This window comes from Mirounga leonina, unplaced genomic scaffold (genome assembly GCF_011800145.1).
Source record: "Mirounga leonina isolate KUSES-001 unplaced genomic scaffold, KU_Mleo_1.0 Mir_151, whole genome shotgun sequence".
Lineage (NCBI taxonomy): Eukaryota > Metazoa > Chordata > Mammalia > Carnivora > Phocidae > Mirounga > Mirounga leonina.
The window spans coordinates 68029924-68047256 of record NW_023270377.1 but is presented as its reverse complement, the minus strand read 5'-3'; the positions used below and the strand labels follow the sequence as shown (position 1 = coordinate 68047256).

The 17333-nt window shown below is 37.7% G+C and overlaps 1 protein-coding gene across 2 annotated transcripts; it reads right to left on the bottom strand.

Moving 5' to 3' along the window:
* Window positions 1-6721: 6721 nt before the first annotated feature.
* On the bottom strand, window positions 6722-15712 carry GCG (glucagon). Of its 2 annotated transcripts, XM_035006642.1 has the most exons (6): window positions 15630-15712; window positions 12504-12604; window positions 10816-10977; window positions 9015-9152; window positions 7537-7680; window positions 6722-6864 (listed from the first exon to the last, which is right to left on the bottom strand). In XM_035006642.1, exons 2-6 carry the CDS (start codon window positions 12593-12595, stop codon window positions 6858-6860), a joined length of 543 nt encoding a protein of 180 aa, XP_034862533.1. In that variant the 5' UTR covers window positions 12596-12604; window positions 15630-15712; the 3' UTR covers window positions 6722-6857. The 2 variants fall into 2 exon arrangements, with proteins under 2 accessions (XP_034862533.1, XP_034862534.1); XM_035006643.1 differs by lacking the exons at window positions 6722-6864; window positions 15630-15712 and having other exon boundaries at window positions 7533-7680; window positions 12504-12595.
* Between the last annotated feature and the right edge of the window lie 1621 nt (window positions 15713-17333).

Below are 17333 nucleotides of genomic sequence, written 5' to 3'. Positions count from 1 at the left end.
CTGCCACTTGTTGGGTCCCTGCTGGAAGAGCAGTGGCCCGACTGTGCCACGGATCACAGTTTATGGCAACCCAGTTTATGGCAACCCCAAGCTGAGAGCCTGCACCTCGGCTCCATCTCTGCAGCCGGCTTCCCTGCTCCGATATCTGGGAGCTCTGCCGCACTCAGGCACCCCTGGTCTTTCTGTGACCCCAAGAGTCCTGAGACCACACTGTCCCAGCGAGGGTTCCACCCCCCGCTTAGCCACTGGAGTGACGTCCCTCAGTGGAGCAGACTTCTAAAAGTTCCGATTTTGTGCTCCCCGGCTCTATCACTTGCCAGAAGTGGCTGCTGGAGGCCCCCTCCCCCGTCGTCTATCCTCCCGAATATTGCCTCAGATTCACTTCTCTGCACATCCTACCTTCCAGAAAGTGGCCCCTTTTCTGTTCAGAGAGTTGCTGCTATTCTTTTCTTAGATCTCCTGTTGAGTTCGTAGGTGTTCAGAATGGTTTGATCCCTATCTAGTTGAATTCCTGAGACCAGATGAAATCCAGGTCTCCTACTCCTCCGCCATCTTGCTCTGCCCCCCAAGTTGGATTCTTTTTTGAAGATAATTTGAATCTAGGTTTATAAGTGAAATTCATCTGTAGAATTCTGTGCAATTTGTTTTCATATTTGATTTTTTAAAAAAAAATTTAAAATTATTTATCTTAGAAAGAAAGAAAAGAGGGGGAAGGGCAAAAGGAGAGAATCTTAAGCAGACTCCACACTGAGTGCAGAGCCTGACACTGCGTTTGATCTCACAACCCTGAGATCATGACCTGAGCCGAAATCAAGAGTCCGACGCTTAACCAATTGCGCTACCCAGGTGCCCCTTGTTTTCATATTTTAGTATCAATGTTATAGTCATTCATTTTAGAAAAATAATTTACAAGCTTTTTGTGTTTTCAGTATTCTGGGATAGCTTAAATATAATTGATTATCTGATGCTTCAAGGTTAAGTAGAAATCCATTGTGAAATCATCTGGTTTTTTGTAGGGAAATCATGCTTTTTGTAGGGACATCTTTAAAATTTTTCTCTATTCTTTAGTGGAAAATGATCTCTCTAGAGTGTCCATCTATATTGGGAACAATTTTGGTTAACTGTATTTTCCTATAATTTTATTTTTAAAATCCATTTTTAAATGCATTGACATAGAGTTATTCAAATTAGTCTCAATTTTTAATTTTTTTTTACTTTGATAATTATTTACCATTATCATTTCTTATTATGGTATTTATGTTTTCTCTTTAAAAAAAACAGGGTTTTCAGTTATTTGTCAATTTTGCTGATTTTTCTTCCAAAGAACCAGTATTTTTATTTCATCATAAGTTCTATTATTTATTTTTTATCTCATTATTTTGCTTTTTTCTTTATTAATTTCTTTCCTTTTTTTCCTGTTTACTTTGTGTCTTTTTCTAGCTTTTTGAGTTGCATGTTTAATCTGTCTTCAGTGCATTTTTTTGGTAATTGATTACAAATATTTAATAGTAAGAATTTCCCTTGCAGCTGTGCTTTAATAATGTTCTTTCAATTCTGATGTGTAACACTGTCACTGTTGTTATTTTCTATAAGCTCTGACAATTTTGTACTGTAATTTTTCTTTCACCCAAGAATTGCTTAACATTATGTATTTTAATGTCCAGGTGTAAAAAAAGCTTTTAAAAACAACTTTTAAAATTTGTTTCTAGTTACGTTGCATTGTGGTCAGAGTACAATAATTGTACAAATATTGATGTTTGCCTACTCTGTGGTCAATTTTTGTGAATTTTCCATTCCATTTTGGAAAACATGTATCCTCTTTCATAGAATTCAAAATTCAATTTAGATTATTGATTATGTTGTTTAGGTCTTTTGTATCCTAATTTTTTTACATCATTGCCTCTATCTTGGGTTAAGAGAGGAGGGTTAACATTTCACATTATTAGTGTTTCTGACTATTTCTTCTTTAATCTCATGTAGTTTCTGCTTTGTGAAAGTGGTTGATGTGCCATTGGGTGCATAAATATTAATAGCTATATGGATCTTCATTATGATTCATAACATTTAGGATTTTAAAGTGTTCTTTACTTAATATTTTTTGCTTGAGATTTACCTTCGGATCACAAGAGCACAACTTTGCTTTCTTTTATATCTGCTTGGTTCATTCAATCTGAATCCTTGACTCCTTGATTCCCATTATTTAATTTTAGTTTTATAATTAAAGATATAGAATGCTTATATGAGTTCTACCTGAATATTCTCCAATAATTTCTTTGTTGGGTATTTTCCTTTTATCACATTGAATTCAGAGGGAGTCCAGGGTTTTGTAAACCTGCTTGGACTTCAGTTAAGCCAACAAAACCCCAAACTAAAAGGTGACAGTCACTAAAATAAGGCTTGGGCATCTAACCCTGACTGTGGTAATATGCCTTCTGATTTTAATTCCCTACATAATATTCATTTTTTCCCTTTTCCTAATAAATAGAACCCTGATTTTGTATGCTGCTGAAAGATAACATTTCCCAGCCTCCCTTCTAGCCAGGATGTGGTCATGGGACACATATCTGGTCAGCAAGACATGATTGAAAAGCTGAGGATTTTTGAGATGTTTCACTTTTTCAAAACTGTGCATTCTATTCTTGATTATTAGTTCTCATTTCCTATATGTCTTATTTTTTTTTTTTAAGATTTTATTTATTTATTTGACAGAGACACAGTGAGAGAGGAACACAAGCAGGGGGAGTGGAGGGGGGAGAGGCAGGCTTCCCGCCGAGCGGGGAGCCCGATGCGGGGCTCAATCCCAGAACGCTGGGATCATGACCTGAGCCGAAGGCAGGCGCCTAATGACTGAGCCACCCAGGCGCCCCTTATTCTTTTTTTTTAAAGCTTTTTTTTTTTTTTAAGATTTTATTTATTTATTTGACAGAGAGAGACACAGTGAGAGAGGGAACACATGCAGGGAGAGTGGGAGAGGGAGAAGCAGGCTTCCCGCCAGGTAGGGAGCCTGATGCGGGCTTGATCCCAGGACTCTGGGATCATGACCTGAGCCAAAGGCAGACGGTTAACGACTGAGCCACCCAGGTGCCCCTCCTATATGTCTTATTCTTGTTTTCCTCCTCTTCCTCCTCTTTCTCCTCTTTCTCCTCCTACTCTTTTTTTCCTCTTCCTCTTCATCTTCCCTGGAAAATGAACAGGAAACTGGGAGGTGGACCAGTCATTGTTCAATCTTAAGGTGACCATGGGAGGAAAGCCATTTGTTAATGATGGCAAAGCAGGAGGTTAAAGACTATGTGCTGTTGCTGACATGTTTACTTTTGGACTCCCTGCCTCTGGACTTCTTGTTTTGTAAAAAATATAAACACCTATGTAGCTAACTCTCTGTGACTGGGTTTGTATTACACACAGTTAAACAGATACATAACTAATAAATTGAACTTCATTTCTACACTCACATGGCTTCTTCCTTAGCTTTATTTCCCACTGTCATCCCTGAGTTTGCCTCTTGAACTTAAGGGAAGATTAATTTTCTTTGCTTTTGACTTTTGGCATTCCTTTGGGCTTGCCTCTCATTCTCTGTCATATCCTCCCCCTTTCCATTCATCTCAACCACGTGACAATTTTCTTAGCTGACTACTTCTCCTTTGTATGAGGACATCCCATGGTTCTGAAGGCTGCTGCTTAACTGGAACATACAGAGATGGTCTCAAGCTTTTGACTCTGATATAATGAGAATACAGTTTCTAAACCAAATTTCAGTTCCAAATGGAGCCTTTTAAGTCATTCATGGGTACATTGGTTCTGGAGTGGTAAAGGCAACAATTTGCATACAAGAAAACATGGTAGACATTCCCCCCATCAGGTCCGCAGGCACTTTCTTTTTTTTTTTTTTTTTAAAGATTTTATTTATTTATTCATGAGAGACAGAGAGAGAGAGAGAGAGAGAAGCAGAGGGAGAAGCAGGCTCCCAAGGAGCAGGGAGCCCGATGCGGGACTCGATCCCAGGACCCTGAGATCATGACCTGAGCCGAAGGCAGACGCTTAACCGTCTGAGCCACCCAGGCGCCCCGCAGGCACTTTCAATGCCCCAAGTGCTAAACCCACACCTCCCTCAATTCTGTCTGGTCCCTGGTATGTGCTCCTTAGTGCAGTGTGTGGGAGAGCCAGCTCTGGTAAATGGAGTGCACTCAGAAAATGAGACCAGGGTCTGTGAGCAAGGGAGAAATCACAAACCAGCTGTAGCACCACCTTTTGGAAAACAAAAGCTAGGTTTTCAGTAGCCAGCCTGGTGAATCTTAAGAACCAGAGAAGACACAAAAGCTTAAGAATTCTTCCACAAGAGGAACTAAGAAGTGTGGAGGGGGTGTGCCCATAGAAGGTCAGAGAAGCCCCTCATATAATAGGACCAATGAACTATATATCCCACCTGAAGGCAACTAGTAAAAATTTGAGAGTGTGTCTACTACCTCGAATGTGAAAGCAGCAATGCAAAACTCTAAAAGCATGAAGAATCAAGGACACATATCATCACCAAAAGATAATAATCCTCCAATTGTTGAGAACTCAAAGACACAGAATTTTGCAATCTAGATTATAAATTATTCTAAATTGCTGTTTTGAGGTAACTCAATGAGCTACAAGAAAACATGAAAAGACAATTCAACAAAATCAGGAAAGCAATCTATGAACAAAATGAGAAATTTAGCAAAGAGATAGAAATCATAAAAAGGACGAAACAGAAATTTTAGAGCTGAAGAATTCAGTGAATGAAATGAAAAATGCAATAGAAAGCATCTATAGAAAAGTAGCTACTACAATTTGTTAAATACAAAACATAATAAAAGTAAATTGTGACATCAAAGATATAAAAGGGGAGGAGTAAAAGGGTAGAGCTTTTGTGTGCAATCGAAGTTATCAAGTTATCGCTATCAAGTTAAAATAGACTGTTTTATCTATGAGATGTTTTTATATGAGCCTTATGGCAACCACAAAGCAAAAACCTAGAGTAGATTCGCAAAAGATAAAGAAAGGGGAATCAGAGCAGAAAAAGAGGACGAGCCTTACCTAATCCAGAATGGCTACTCTGATCTTTGTTGTTAAGTAAAATGGTGATCCAGGTACCTGTGTAGCTCCCAAGGATGGGCTTGAATCTGGACTTTAGTCTTAGATGGGAGATTTAGGTTTCAATGCCACATGTTGGCAAAATGTAATGATAGTAGGATACATAATACCCAAATTTCAACAATGGGCAGATTATCCAGACATATAATCAACTAGGAAGAGACTCCTGGGTGGCTCAGGAGGTGAAGCATCTGCCTTCGGCTCAGGTCATGATCCCAGGGTGCTGGGATCGAGTCCCACATCGGGCTCCCTGCTCAGCAGGGAGCCTGCTTCTCCCTCTCCCTCTGCTTGTGCTCTCTCTGTCAAATAAATAAAATCTTAAAAAAAAAAAAAACAACTAGGAAATGTTGAACTTGAACCATACATTAGACTAAATTGACCTAAGACATTTCTAGAACATTCCATCCAACAGCAGCAGAATACACATTCTTCTCAAGTGCATATGGAACATTTTCCAGAATAGGTCATATAATAGGCCACAAAACAAATATCAGCAAATTTAAGAAGACCAAAACCATATCGACTATAAATTATCCTCTCTGGCATGAAACTAGAAATCAATAACAGGAGAGCTGAAAAATGTACAAGCATGTGGAAACTAAACCACACATTCCTGAACAACCAATAGATCAAAGAAGAAATCAAAAAGGAAATTAAAAAAAATCATGAAACAAATGGAAATGGAAACACAGCACCCCAAAATGCATGGGATGCTGCAAAGGCAGTTCTTGGAGGGAAGGATAATGCGACAAATGTATATATTGAGAAAATCGAAAGATCTCAAATAAACAACCTAACTTTACATCTCAAGATCTAGAAAAACAAGAACAAAGTAAGCCCGAAGTTGGCAGAAGTAAGGAAAACAAAGATCAGAGTGGAAATAAATGAAATAGAGACCAGAAAAACAATAGAGAGATCAACAAAACTAAGAGCTGTTTCGTTTTCTTTTTTAAGATAAACAAAACTGACTAAGAGCATGTGACTCCTCAGAAGGAGGGAGCTGGTACTTAGCTCCAGAAGAGAGTTGTCTTGTAGCTTTAATATTGCCTGATGATCTATTTTTTTTAAGATAAGCCAGAAGTCAATATATTTATATAAAATACATCAATTTTTCAATGTTGGCCCAAAATGTTAAAGCACTGTGCAGCCATTCAAATCATGAAGCCATGTCTGAGCACTAGATTTGGCTCATGGGCTATGAGCTTAGGAAGAAGGGGTGTTTGGAAGGAGTGGGGTCACGAAGAAGGAGAGAAAACAGACAATGGTAAAGAAGCTTGAACATTTTATTTATCCACCTTTGATATATTGAAAGCGGAGCACTTTTATGACAAACGTTTTAAGAGGAATGTCTTTCCAGTTTTACCACTGTGGCCACTAGTCCTCCCTTATCCTACCATTACAGTGCAGATATATTGTGATTGAAATAATTTATATGTACAAATTATACCACAGAAAAATAATTTCATTGTTGATGTAAGCAGGTTAGGGTACTTCATCCAAAATAAGAAAATGAGAGAATTCTGCATTTTCATATTTTAAAGTTGGTATTTTAGCAATATTTTGACAATGGTTTATTCCATGTATAATCTTTGGCTACACAACATTAAAAGAAAATTTATTTATTGGCATGCAAAGCAATATGGTTTCAGAATACACCTCTTAAATTTACAGAACTTAAAATTTCAGATATCCCACGTGGCTGGCAGGTGACGTGAAGATGATGTTGAAGAGTGACATACTTACTTCCTAGAAATTAAAAAAAAAATGGCAGTGATTTAGCATAGCTCTAATACTGAGATGATATAGTTAATTTATCCAGGAAATATTTCAGTAATACACTTTGATAAAACTTGTTTATCCATCTTTTCATCTTACAAATCCCTTAGTCTTTTGAACTCTTCAAACATTTGCATTCAGAGATGACTTACCCTAAAGTCCCCCTATCAAAAATATAAAGTTTATGAATAATTATAAAAAGCATTTATACCTTATCAAGATAAGTGCTTAAGTTTTGGCGTTTAGATTTTTACTACAATGCTTATTACATCCAGTATCTAATACCGTGCATGCTGGTATTTTACTTTGTGCTACAATGTCAACATATATAGATAGCAATTTTTAATGTGACGTTGATATGCGAATGACTTAACATCTCCATGTTTTATTCATATCTGTGTTCCTGATTCCTTGTCCCTTGCTGACACACAGGGAATGTTTTTGGAATAAATGGGTGAATGGAGAAGACTGTAATGGTCAAAAATGAATATAGTAATGTTTTCTTAAACGACTCCTAATTTTGATTATATACCAAGAGACTAAATAAAGACCCTCTCCCCCACATAGGGAACAACCCGTGGCCTGCCTGATACTATTTATGGAAGTTTTGATGGTTTTCAGAATTAACTAAAGTACAGTCACCTCTCCGTAATTTTGGTCTGAAGCAGCCAGTTTATAAAGTCCCGGGTGGCAAGATCATCAAGAACTGTGTTCATCTCATCAGAAAAAGAGCCATCGGCGTGTCGGCGGCGTAATTCTTCAACAACGGCGACTTCTTCCGGGAAACTGAGAAAAAAGGGGTCAAATGAGTACTTGGTTAAAGGTTTTAAGGTAAGTCCTTGTTGATTGCCTGTCCCCGGTAACTCGCGTGACGATCGCCGAGAAAACAGTTTCTATTTTCCAGGGTCCTACTAGGAAAAAGTCTCACAGAAACCTGCATGTGGGAAAGGGAATGATTTAGGTGGGAAGGAGCAGAGCTGAGATCTGAAACCAAACCTGTGTAGCTTCCTACCCTTTTCAATATTCCAGGCTACTTCGAATGGCAGCGCAGATGTTATTACTGAGACTTAGTTTGTCTACAATTCAGAAAAATGTATTATGTCTCGTAAAACTAGTGATTATTTGAACAGCCCTGCAAAGTGCAGTATGAAGGGATTAAAACTTAGTCTGTGTAACGTTTTCTTTTTGAATGGTTTAGTAGAGCAGAATTTTTGGCATTATGTTAAAGCACTATAAAATATCCTCAAGTATAAGCGACTCTTTTACCATTAGTTTTATCAGTTTGATCATCCATGTTTTAAAAGTCAGCGACAATACTAGTTTCCTTTTGTCTTAAGATCTCTTTAAGTCTCAGTTAGCTTGTTTAAAATCTCACTAAAACAAAACAAACCAGAGTCGAACATGAATTCCCTGCCTCTCATATTTCAAGTGTCAATCAAAATGATCAGGAGAAAATGAGATGGTTCAGGAATCTGTTTGGTTGTGGTAAGTTCCAAGAAAGTCCCAAAAGGCTTTAGCTTCATTTTCAACTTTGACGATTTAGTGCTTGTCTATATGACAGCCCTATTAAAAAATGGGCATATTGTTAAATCGATGGGTGTTTCCACCTACCCGTACTTTGAGTGGCATTTCATTACACATCTTAAGTTTTGTTCCCTTTTGTCTTCATCACGTTTTTACCTGAATCCTGACACACACGTATATGTGATCCTACAGGTAAATATTTACAGTCAGACTTTCAGTTTTCAGTGCTATGTCTTCTTTTTCCTTATCTCTAGTTTTCCCAAGACAGTTCCAGTTTAAGCTTGTCGTCCTGGTACAGTTATCAAAAGCATTCTCTTTGTTATCAACAGTGTCCTGGGTTGACAAATGAATACCCTAATTATAACACTATACTAGAGGATGATTATTAATTATAAATATTATTAATATTTGCTATCAAAAATAAAACAAGATGACTTTTGTAGACTGTCTCCCACCAATTCAAGTTATTTCCTCACTTTGTGAGACTATACTAATTGCTTCTGTAATCCAGATCCATATATAGATAACTGTAGTCTAAGTTTTCAGCATCATGCAAAAAAAAAAAAAAAATGTTAAATAAGAATGTACAGACTTACTCTCGCCTTCCCCGGCCTTTCACCAGCCAAGCAATGAATTCCTTGGCAGCTTGGCCTTCCAAATAAGAACTTACATCACTGGTAAAGGTCCCTTCAGCATGTCTCTCAAATTCATCATGACGTTTGGCAATGTTATTCCTGAAAGAAATGTGAAAGTTAAGTTGAAGATCTGTCTCTTTAGCAATATGGTTCTCACCTTTAAGCAGTGCAGCTTTGGGTTCGGGATCCTATGTAGAAGGGGCTTAGGGAGATCTGGGAGATGAGGGTGGCCAGGGGATCAATCTGAAGCTACATGAGTTACCTGGATCCAAGGTTGATGGGACAGGGCTAATAACAATTGAGGCGGCCTCGAGCCCCTCCACTCTACCCAGCACACCCATTTTCGCCTCCCTTGCTTGTCTGTGCCATTGATTATTAAAGCTGCATTTACTTCGGTCTCGATATATGTGGGCTCTGCACTGTGCTGTGCTACTTGCAAGCGAGGCAGCTGTTTGTTATTAGTCCATACGGGGTCAGAGTTAATGGAAATGATTCAGGGGAAAGCAGAGGACTATTTCAAAATATTGTCAAAAGGACCACATGATAATGGATTAAAGTAAATGGGTGATGGGCCAGCCATGAAGAAAGCTGAGAAGAGGACTCCATTTCACCTTCAAGGGTGTGCAGAGAGCTTTGTGTAGGGGATGACCAGCCGCCCTCAGTTTCCCCTACATATATTGCCCCAGAAGGTTGATCGTAAACACACGACAGAAAACCGCCTGGGAAAAAAATTGTTTCCCGTGAGTTTATCACTTGTGGCATTCCCTTTCTAGAAATGAGGACAGTTGTTTTCATTTTCTCAAACTTGTGATTTCCCACGTTTTACCAATGGTCTCATCTGTAGTCCTTGGCAGGGACTTCTCCCAGTGTCTGCTCTGGCCGGGACCGCCATCTTTCCTGCAGCTGTAACTTCCACTTTAAGAACTTTAGGTCAACCACTCTGTCGCTCCTGTTTCTCCTGCTGGCTCTGTTCACTCTCTTGCTCTCACCTCCTCTCTCCCTTCTCTATTCTATCCAGACAAATCTATGCCCTTTTCCTGATTTTTAGATTCCTTTAGCTACTTTGTATGCATAACTCCCTTCCCTTTGTGGGCCACCCTCCAAAGAAATTGTGAAATTCCACCATCTCTGTGAAACCCTTGTGGATGATTTCCTCCAGTAGCCTAGATGTAGCAAAAAACCCAACACTGTCAAAGAAAATCCAACATTAAAATGTATGCCTTATGATAGGCTTGTGTTCTTATTTGCCTTCTTCTCTCTTTATGCTGTGCAGCTAGGCTGTGATTTTAAATGTGTATCTTGGATTGTATTCTACAAGAAAAAGACTGCATCTGTTTCCAGTCCTTACCATGGATTAACTTGGCTAGAGGATACTTTGAATGTGATCACAGTTGTGAGTTTGAACCCTACAAGGGAATGTTGTTGAATTTGCTCTATCTTTTGGTCAGAAATTAGATTCCTAACCTTGCAGGTCCACAGAAGTCAACTTCCGATTTTAAAGGGAAATGGGCCAAGACACAGTTTGGAATATCATTTAAAGTCCATGTCCCATTGGAGGGTGGGTAAGAGGATTGGAGGGGTGGGGGGACATTCAGAGGAATAATACCAAGGATAGCATCACCAACCTTGAAAATCATCAAAGTTGGAAGAGTTTATGGGCATGATTTGATGAGCATGATAAAAAAAAAAAAGAGAGAGAAATTTAAGACATATTTATGTAGTACATTTGTGTGCAACTTTTGGACCAGGTTCAGACCCTTACTTGTTCCTCTTGGTGCTCATCAACCACTGCACGAAATCCTGAGCACGCCTGGAGTCCAGATACTTGCTGTAGTCACTGGTGAATGTGCCCTGAGAATGGCGCTTGTCTTCATTCATCTGATCCGGATCATTGAGTGGGTCTGTCTGAGGAGCTGGGAATGATCTGTGAAGAACAGTAATTGGTGCAAGTAAATTTCTCCTCAAGAGTAGAATCACTTGAACAGCATCTTCTCTACAAAATACAGCACTATATGAAGCTGGAAGGCAGGTGCCTTGAGTATTTCAGTGGGTAGTTCAGAGACACCTTTAGCTTGCCATGGGAATTCCACAGTTTTATTGGAATTGAATACACTCTCATTCTGAATTCTAGTAGTAGATTTTTCAACTGGCTTCTTTTTTTCTGAAATGGATTAAAGAAATCTTTTTTTTTTTTCACTTAATGCATCTACTCATGATTATGCTAATAATGACGAAGAGATCAATATTTTAAAAGAGTAAAACTCTCCACCTCATTTGTTCGTCAGCAGCAGATTTATGTCCCTAATTGTGTTTATGCATATATTAATATAAAGAAGAAGCTCAGTTACCTGGTTATATGGTAGCTAATGGTGGAAGAAAGACAAACACTCAAAGACAAGAATAAGTGCACTTGGTAATTTGAAACTGTATAGTGGATCATATGCATGCCAATAATCAACAGTTGGTTGGCATGGCAAATACGGGGAAATATTCAATGTGATTAATATTCAGAAATAGAAATGAGATACTATTTTTACCTGTCAAATTAGCAAAGATTAAATACTGGGGAGGATAGTGTGAGAGAAGTATTTCTATACTGCTGATGGGAGTGTGTATGTGTGTGACTTTTCTGGAAAGCAAGTTGGCAAGATAATATAAAAAATTTAGACTCATTCAAAACCTTTGACATAGTAATTCTACTACTAGAAATCTATCCTTAGAAAATAATAAGAAACGTAGGGGGAAAATGTTATTTGCAGCATTCTTTGTGGGAAAACTTGAAGAATTCTTAAGTGTTCAATAAAAGATGAATAGCTAAGTAAGTATTATACATTTATGAGATGAAATAGTATGCAGCCATTAAAGGGTCGTACATTTAACAGATATTTTTAATGATGTAAGAAAGAACTAACAATATAATGAAAGAGAAAAAACATAGTATCTGGGATATATTTATATACAGTGCACATAAAATACAGGAAAGTAATATGCCAAATTTTAGAATTATGAATAGTTTTCTCTGAATAGTGAAGCTTGAGTACTTGAAAAAATTTTGCATGTTTTTAAAATATTTTCTATCATGAACACATATGACTTTCCCAATTAGCAACTAACCGTTATTTTTTAAAAGGAGTAAAAGAGACACAAAATTGGTATGAATAATTAAAATAATCTACTCTACAATGTGTAATGAACGGATAAATAGGATCAGCTGAAGATTTCAAAGAGCTGTAATTTCCTGTGTAATGGATTTTCAACATTGCCCACCCCTTTGGTTATGAGATAGCACATACTCTGATCTATACTGCAGTAAAGACTTTATCACAATGATACCTTAAACATTTGGAAAAACGTACAGAGTATTTTACTGACACCTAGTCATTATCATAGTTTTTACAGACTCTATTCTAACATTAATGTTATGTTAGTTCAAGTCTAGGGATTGCATACCTGGATTTCTCCTCTGTGTCTTGAAGGGAACGTTGCCAGCTACCTTGTACCAGCATAACAAACAATCCGGCCACAAAGTAAATGCTTTTCATTTTTGCTGCCTGTGGGAACACAGAGTCAGGGTCTGGGGTTGGGGTCAAGGGGGAGGCCAGCAACCATATTTAAACCTGTCAGATTAAATTAGTTCGATTTTGACTAAGTAAATATTACAAATAGAATAAGCTAGTCATCGATTTTACTCTGACAATTTTTCCAGCTTAATTTCAAATAGTAGAGTATATCTTTCCCCAGATTTTGTTTGGTGACAAAAAGGATACAAAAGATATGTTCCCCCAATTAAAAAAAAAAAAAAGAGGATATGTACCACCAACTAAGCTTTTTTATTAGTGTAGGACACTTGTGTTAATGATTAGAAGGCTCATTTCCAGACTTGAAATTAAAAATGTCCATGATAAACATTTAAAATATCTACTGTAGATGATATGCTACATATGGTTAGCCTGAATGGCACCTTCCATAATGCCACCCCCTTCACTATCAGTCTGGCTTTCAATTAATAGTCCTCCTCTTCCAAGCATTTACATTATACTGCATTTCAACCATCTTAAAGCAGCCTCAGGCTACAACTTGGCATACCAGCTGTCGGTTCAGATGTATTATTCATTTATATTTTAAATAGTGTAACTTGGTCTAGACTTTGTAATTATAAAGCGACCAACAGATTTGAGGTATTTTAGGGTGCTTTGACCTGTTCTAAATTAAAGGGAAAAATCATTTTAAAGACAAGCAATTTGCAACAAGAACTAATGCTTCTGGCAACTTGAACAATCACAACCAAGAAACTAAGAGATCACTGTCATAAAGAAAATTAACGCTCGCTTCTGAAGTCTTGGAAGTCCCCAGGTTGTTTTATAATTGGACTTAGTCCAGGACATGTCATTCACTGCTACTGACACCCTAGGCCTGGTTGTATGATACACCTGATTGCTTGTCTTCATAGCTCAAGCAGATGCCCTGTGAAGCCATTGGATGCCAAGGACATGATGATGAAGCGTGGATGGGGTGGGGATCAATATGAGTGCGGGGTGGCCACATGCCCCCCAGGGCAAGCTCCTCTATTCACTGCGTGGAAACTTTGCACCCGGTGTTTGTCATGGACTTCTCTCTGCTACTCTCAAGACCAACCGTGTTTACTTTGAGAAGTGGGGAGTTCAATCCAAGTTTGATTATGCTTATCCATAAATAATTTGAATGAATATTTTTAGCACATGGCATTCAGTTTGAAATAGGATTTTACAAACATTATCATTTTAAACTATCAATCTTTTCTTTAACATCCTCGCCATATTTACTATCTGTCTTTGGCACTAAAACATGGAGACCGTAGTACCTGCAGTGGTATTTTCTTTTCTTTCTTTGAAATATTGTCTTTGTGGATTAAGTGGTCAATTCGACAAAGCAGCACAGTAGGAATTACATATTCGCCCTTCTTCATTCATCAGTATTAAGTTACTAATTTGACATTTTGCTCCGCTTCAGTTTATCTAGTCGGCAAACTTTGGAAACTTTGTCATGTTTGCAGACAGTGTCTTCTGATTATAATTTTCAACTGTAAATTCAGGCTTTGGGGAATTAAAAAAAATTAAAGCAAGCATTTCTTTTTAGGGTTACCTTACTTTTAAAAGGTCAGTTTAGTCCTAAATAATTCCTTCTATGCCAAGTTCCAAAAGATTTGACAGTATTTTCTAGTATGTTCTACGGAGGCAGATTTAGAACAGGTGGGATTCTGCCACTGTGGGAACTAACTGAAAGAGAAGCAACTGTATGGAAGTGAATATTTGAAGTCCTCTACAGGCAATAAAATGAGTGCTATTGCAAAAGGAACTGATTTTTTAAAGATTTCTTTTATTCATTTACTGGAAGCCTACGGAATTGTGAAAATTTTAAGAATAAGATTAATTGTTTGAAATCCACTACTGAGAAAGCAAATATTTATGTTATTTTAGGTCAAGCTCCTACTCAGTAAGAGAAGAATTTTAATCACCGCCCCCCCTTCGGTAGTCTAAGGAGAGAATCTGCAGTTTTTTAAGAACCACACATTTCTACGCAAATTTAAAGGAAAATATCATAACAATAGTATTCTTTGTGTAGGAAGTCTTTTAGGAAGATAAACCTTAGACCTCGGCAAGGTGACATTTTATTATATCCCCAAATATATTGGTGTTGTAGGCCAAATAAGTACTTTTCAAACTGGTTGGCTCATTTCCTCTCATAGGTCCTTCCTATGTGGGGCAGAAACACACCACTTTATCATTTTTCCATTGAGGATCTTTATAAAATTGTTCTTTGTCCTTAAGAACTTAAATAGGTACTTTAGAACATCTGTTTTTTTCTAAAGAGATTTACTAAAATTTCATTTCAGAATGTGTACATTTTAGATATATTATTTATTATTATTGGTCTTTAATACATAGTAAGGAGTTATTAATCTGTGGTTTTACTCAGTTCCATCCAAAGGCTTCCCAGTAATTGACTCTATTTTTCTCTGCACCAGATATGCTATGTCTTGTTTACAAAGAGCTGATTTCATGGACTTCGATTTTTTTTGATAGACTTATCAGAAATTTGAATATTTGAAAGATGATGTTGATTCTGCTCTTTTAGAAAACCATAAGTTTTCATTGGTAAGGAGCAATTGCTGTTATAGCTTCTCTAATGGACACATTTCTACTGAATTTAAAAGGCGCCTTCTGTTCAAAGTAATATACACATTTATCAAACGCAAGGAAAATATTTTTCAAAATGTTACCACTTAAAAATTCAGTTCTCATAACAGTTAAATCTTGTAACAAGGGCATTGATTCGAATCTTTGTTTTTCTTTCTATTTTATATCTTTGCATTGAATTATTTATCCAATTCACTTTTCAGTATCACTCTGTTGAAATAAATATATGTAAATGCATTTTTTATCACTTTTTCATTTCCATTCTGCCCCTTGAATTATTAGCAATAAGGTATAAGGTGAAAGAACAGGACTTCATTCATCATACTTTGCTTCCTTAAAAATACCTAACTGTACCCCAAACAGGATTTACAGTCTTGCAATCCCTCACTAGTAATCTTACCTTCTGACACCGTGACTGGAACAGAGCAGGTGGAGAGAGAGTGAGCCCTCTTTTCGGACCTCTGGATGTGCTTTGTCCTGAGCTCTGTACTCTACAGCAGAACACACTGCATTTATATACTCTCAGCGTTGTTCAGACTCACAGATATTATGCTGACAATATAAATTTCTCATCTGTAAATAATGAGTTTTTGTTACAAACGATTTCACTCGCCCACTCACTTTGCTCATCCGCATTCTATGCTTATATTGGGTGGGGCCTCTGAGACCAGGAAACTTTTTATTTACTCTCCTGCTTTTTTTTGTTGTTATTGGGAATGGAAAGGGCAGTTTGGAAATTCACCCTTCACTCTCAGTCAGGCATGAAAATCACTTAAATACTCTAAAGTGAATTCTGATGCCGAAGACAAAAAAAACCTTGAAATTACATAGTTCGTGGCTAACCCCACTTTGAGCAGGGCCTCATTTGAGGGTCTTACAAATCCTTCCTTTTGCTGTCTAGTTATGACGACTTTATCTGAATGCAATAATTAGTTAATTCTGTCACCTACCCAAATAATAAACCATTCCCTCAACACACACTTAATAAGAATCTTCTCATCCCCACCCTATGGAATTAATTTGTATTATTTTGGAGGGGAATTTCAAAAAATATCAATTAAGACCTAATGTATCCTGTTGTAGTAAATTGGATTCAGACAGAAAGGATAAAGTAAAATGAGGATTCAAGATAGGTGATGATAATAAGGCAGGGACTAGTATTTCTTTTTTCTTCTAATGGATATATAAAGACTAACTGTGTTGATAAGAGACCCAGGCACTAATTCACAAAAGAACGAATTTGAGGAAAACTCTTGACATGAGATGCATACTGTCACATTTCCTGAGTTTTGTGATCCGTCACTTAGGACTTTAAGGATCTATAGGATTTAGCAGATGTGAGTTTGGCCATCTTAGAGAAAGAAAACAATGCGAAATGACCTGGACAGCCAGCATGAGAACAGTGTCAGTGAATTAGGTTTTGGTCTGGCTGCTATCAACAAACTGGGTGACCATGGTCAAGTCACACACTCTCCTTGTGCCTCAGCTTTTTCACCTGCAAAATGAGAGGATTGGTTACATGACTCTTGTAAGATGAAACTGTGATTCCATATGACAAAATCATTGCAATATCTCCTAGCTAGATTCCAGTATTTGAATACCATCAACTGCATGACAAAGCTGATGACTTGTACGGAAGTAAATCATGGAAGCAACCGGAGAAACATTCCTAGTGAACTTAAACTCTTCAATTGTGGATTGGACCCACTGTTGGATGTAGAGCCAGTTAAAGGAGATCAGTTCTATGTGAAATTGGGAGACCCCAGGAAGAGGGTTTGTGCTGGTGGTTACTGATGGTGATTCAAAGTGTGGTCCAAAAACCGACATCACCTGGGAGCTTACTAGGAATGCAGACTCTTGGGCCCAGGCCCAGACCTACCCAATAAGAATCTGCATTTTACCAAGCTCTCCAAGCAATTCATATGCATATTAAAGTCTGAGAAGTATGGTTGCATAAAATCTATACCTCGTTTTCTTCATCTTCTCCCCAATGCTTGCTGGTATCTTCACCTGAGGATTTCTTCTTAGCACTGCCAGCAGGGGGGGAGAAAGAGCAGAGAAAGGTGGCCTTCCTCAGGACAGTATGGATTAACACTTTTAAATA

Coding starts and splice junctions, on each gene's coding strand:
- GCG (XM_035006642.1), bottom strand. CDS start 12,595: ATGAAAAGCATTTACTTTGTGGCCGGATTGTTTGTTATGCTGGTACAA. Junction 10,978..12,503: donor GACACAGAGGAGAAATCCAG/GTATGCAATCCC, acceptor TGTTCTTCACAG/ATCATTCCCAGCTCCTCAGA. Junction 9,153..10,815: donor ATGAGCACCAAGAGGAACAA/GTAAGGGTCTGA, acceptor CATTTCTTTCAG/GAATAACATTGCCAAACGTC.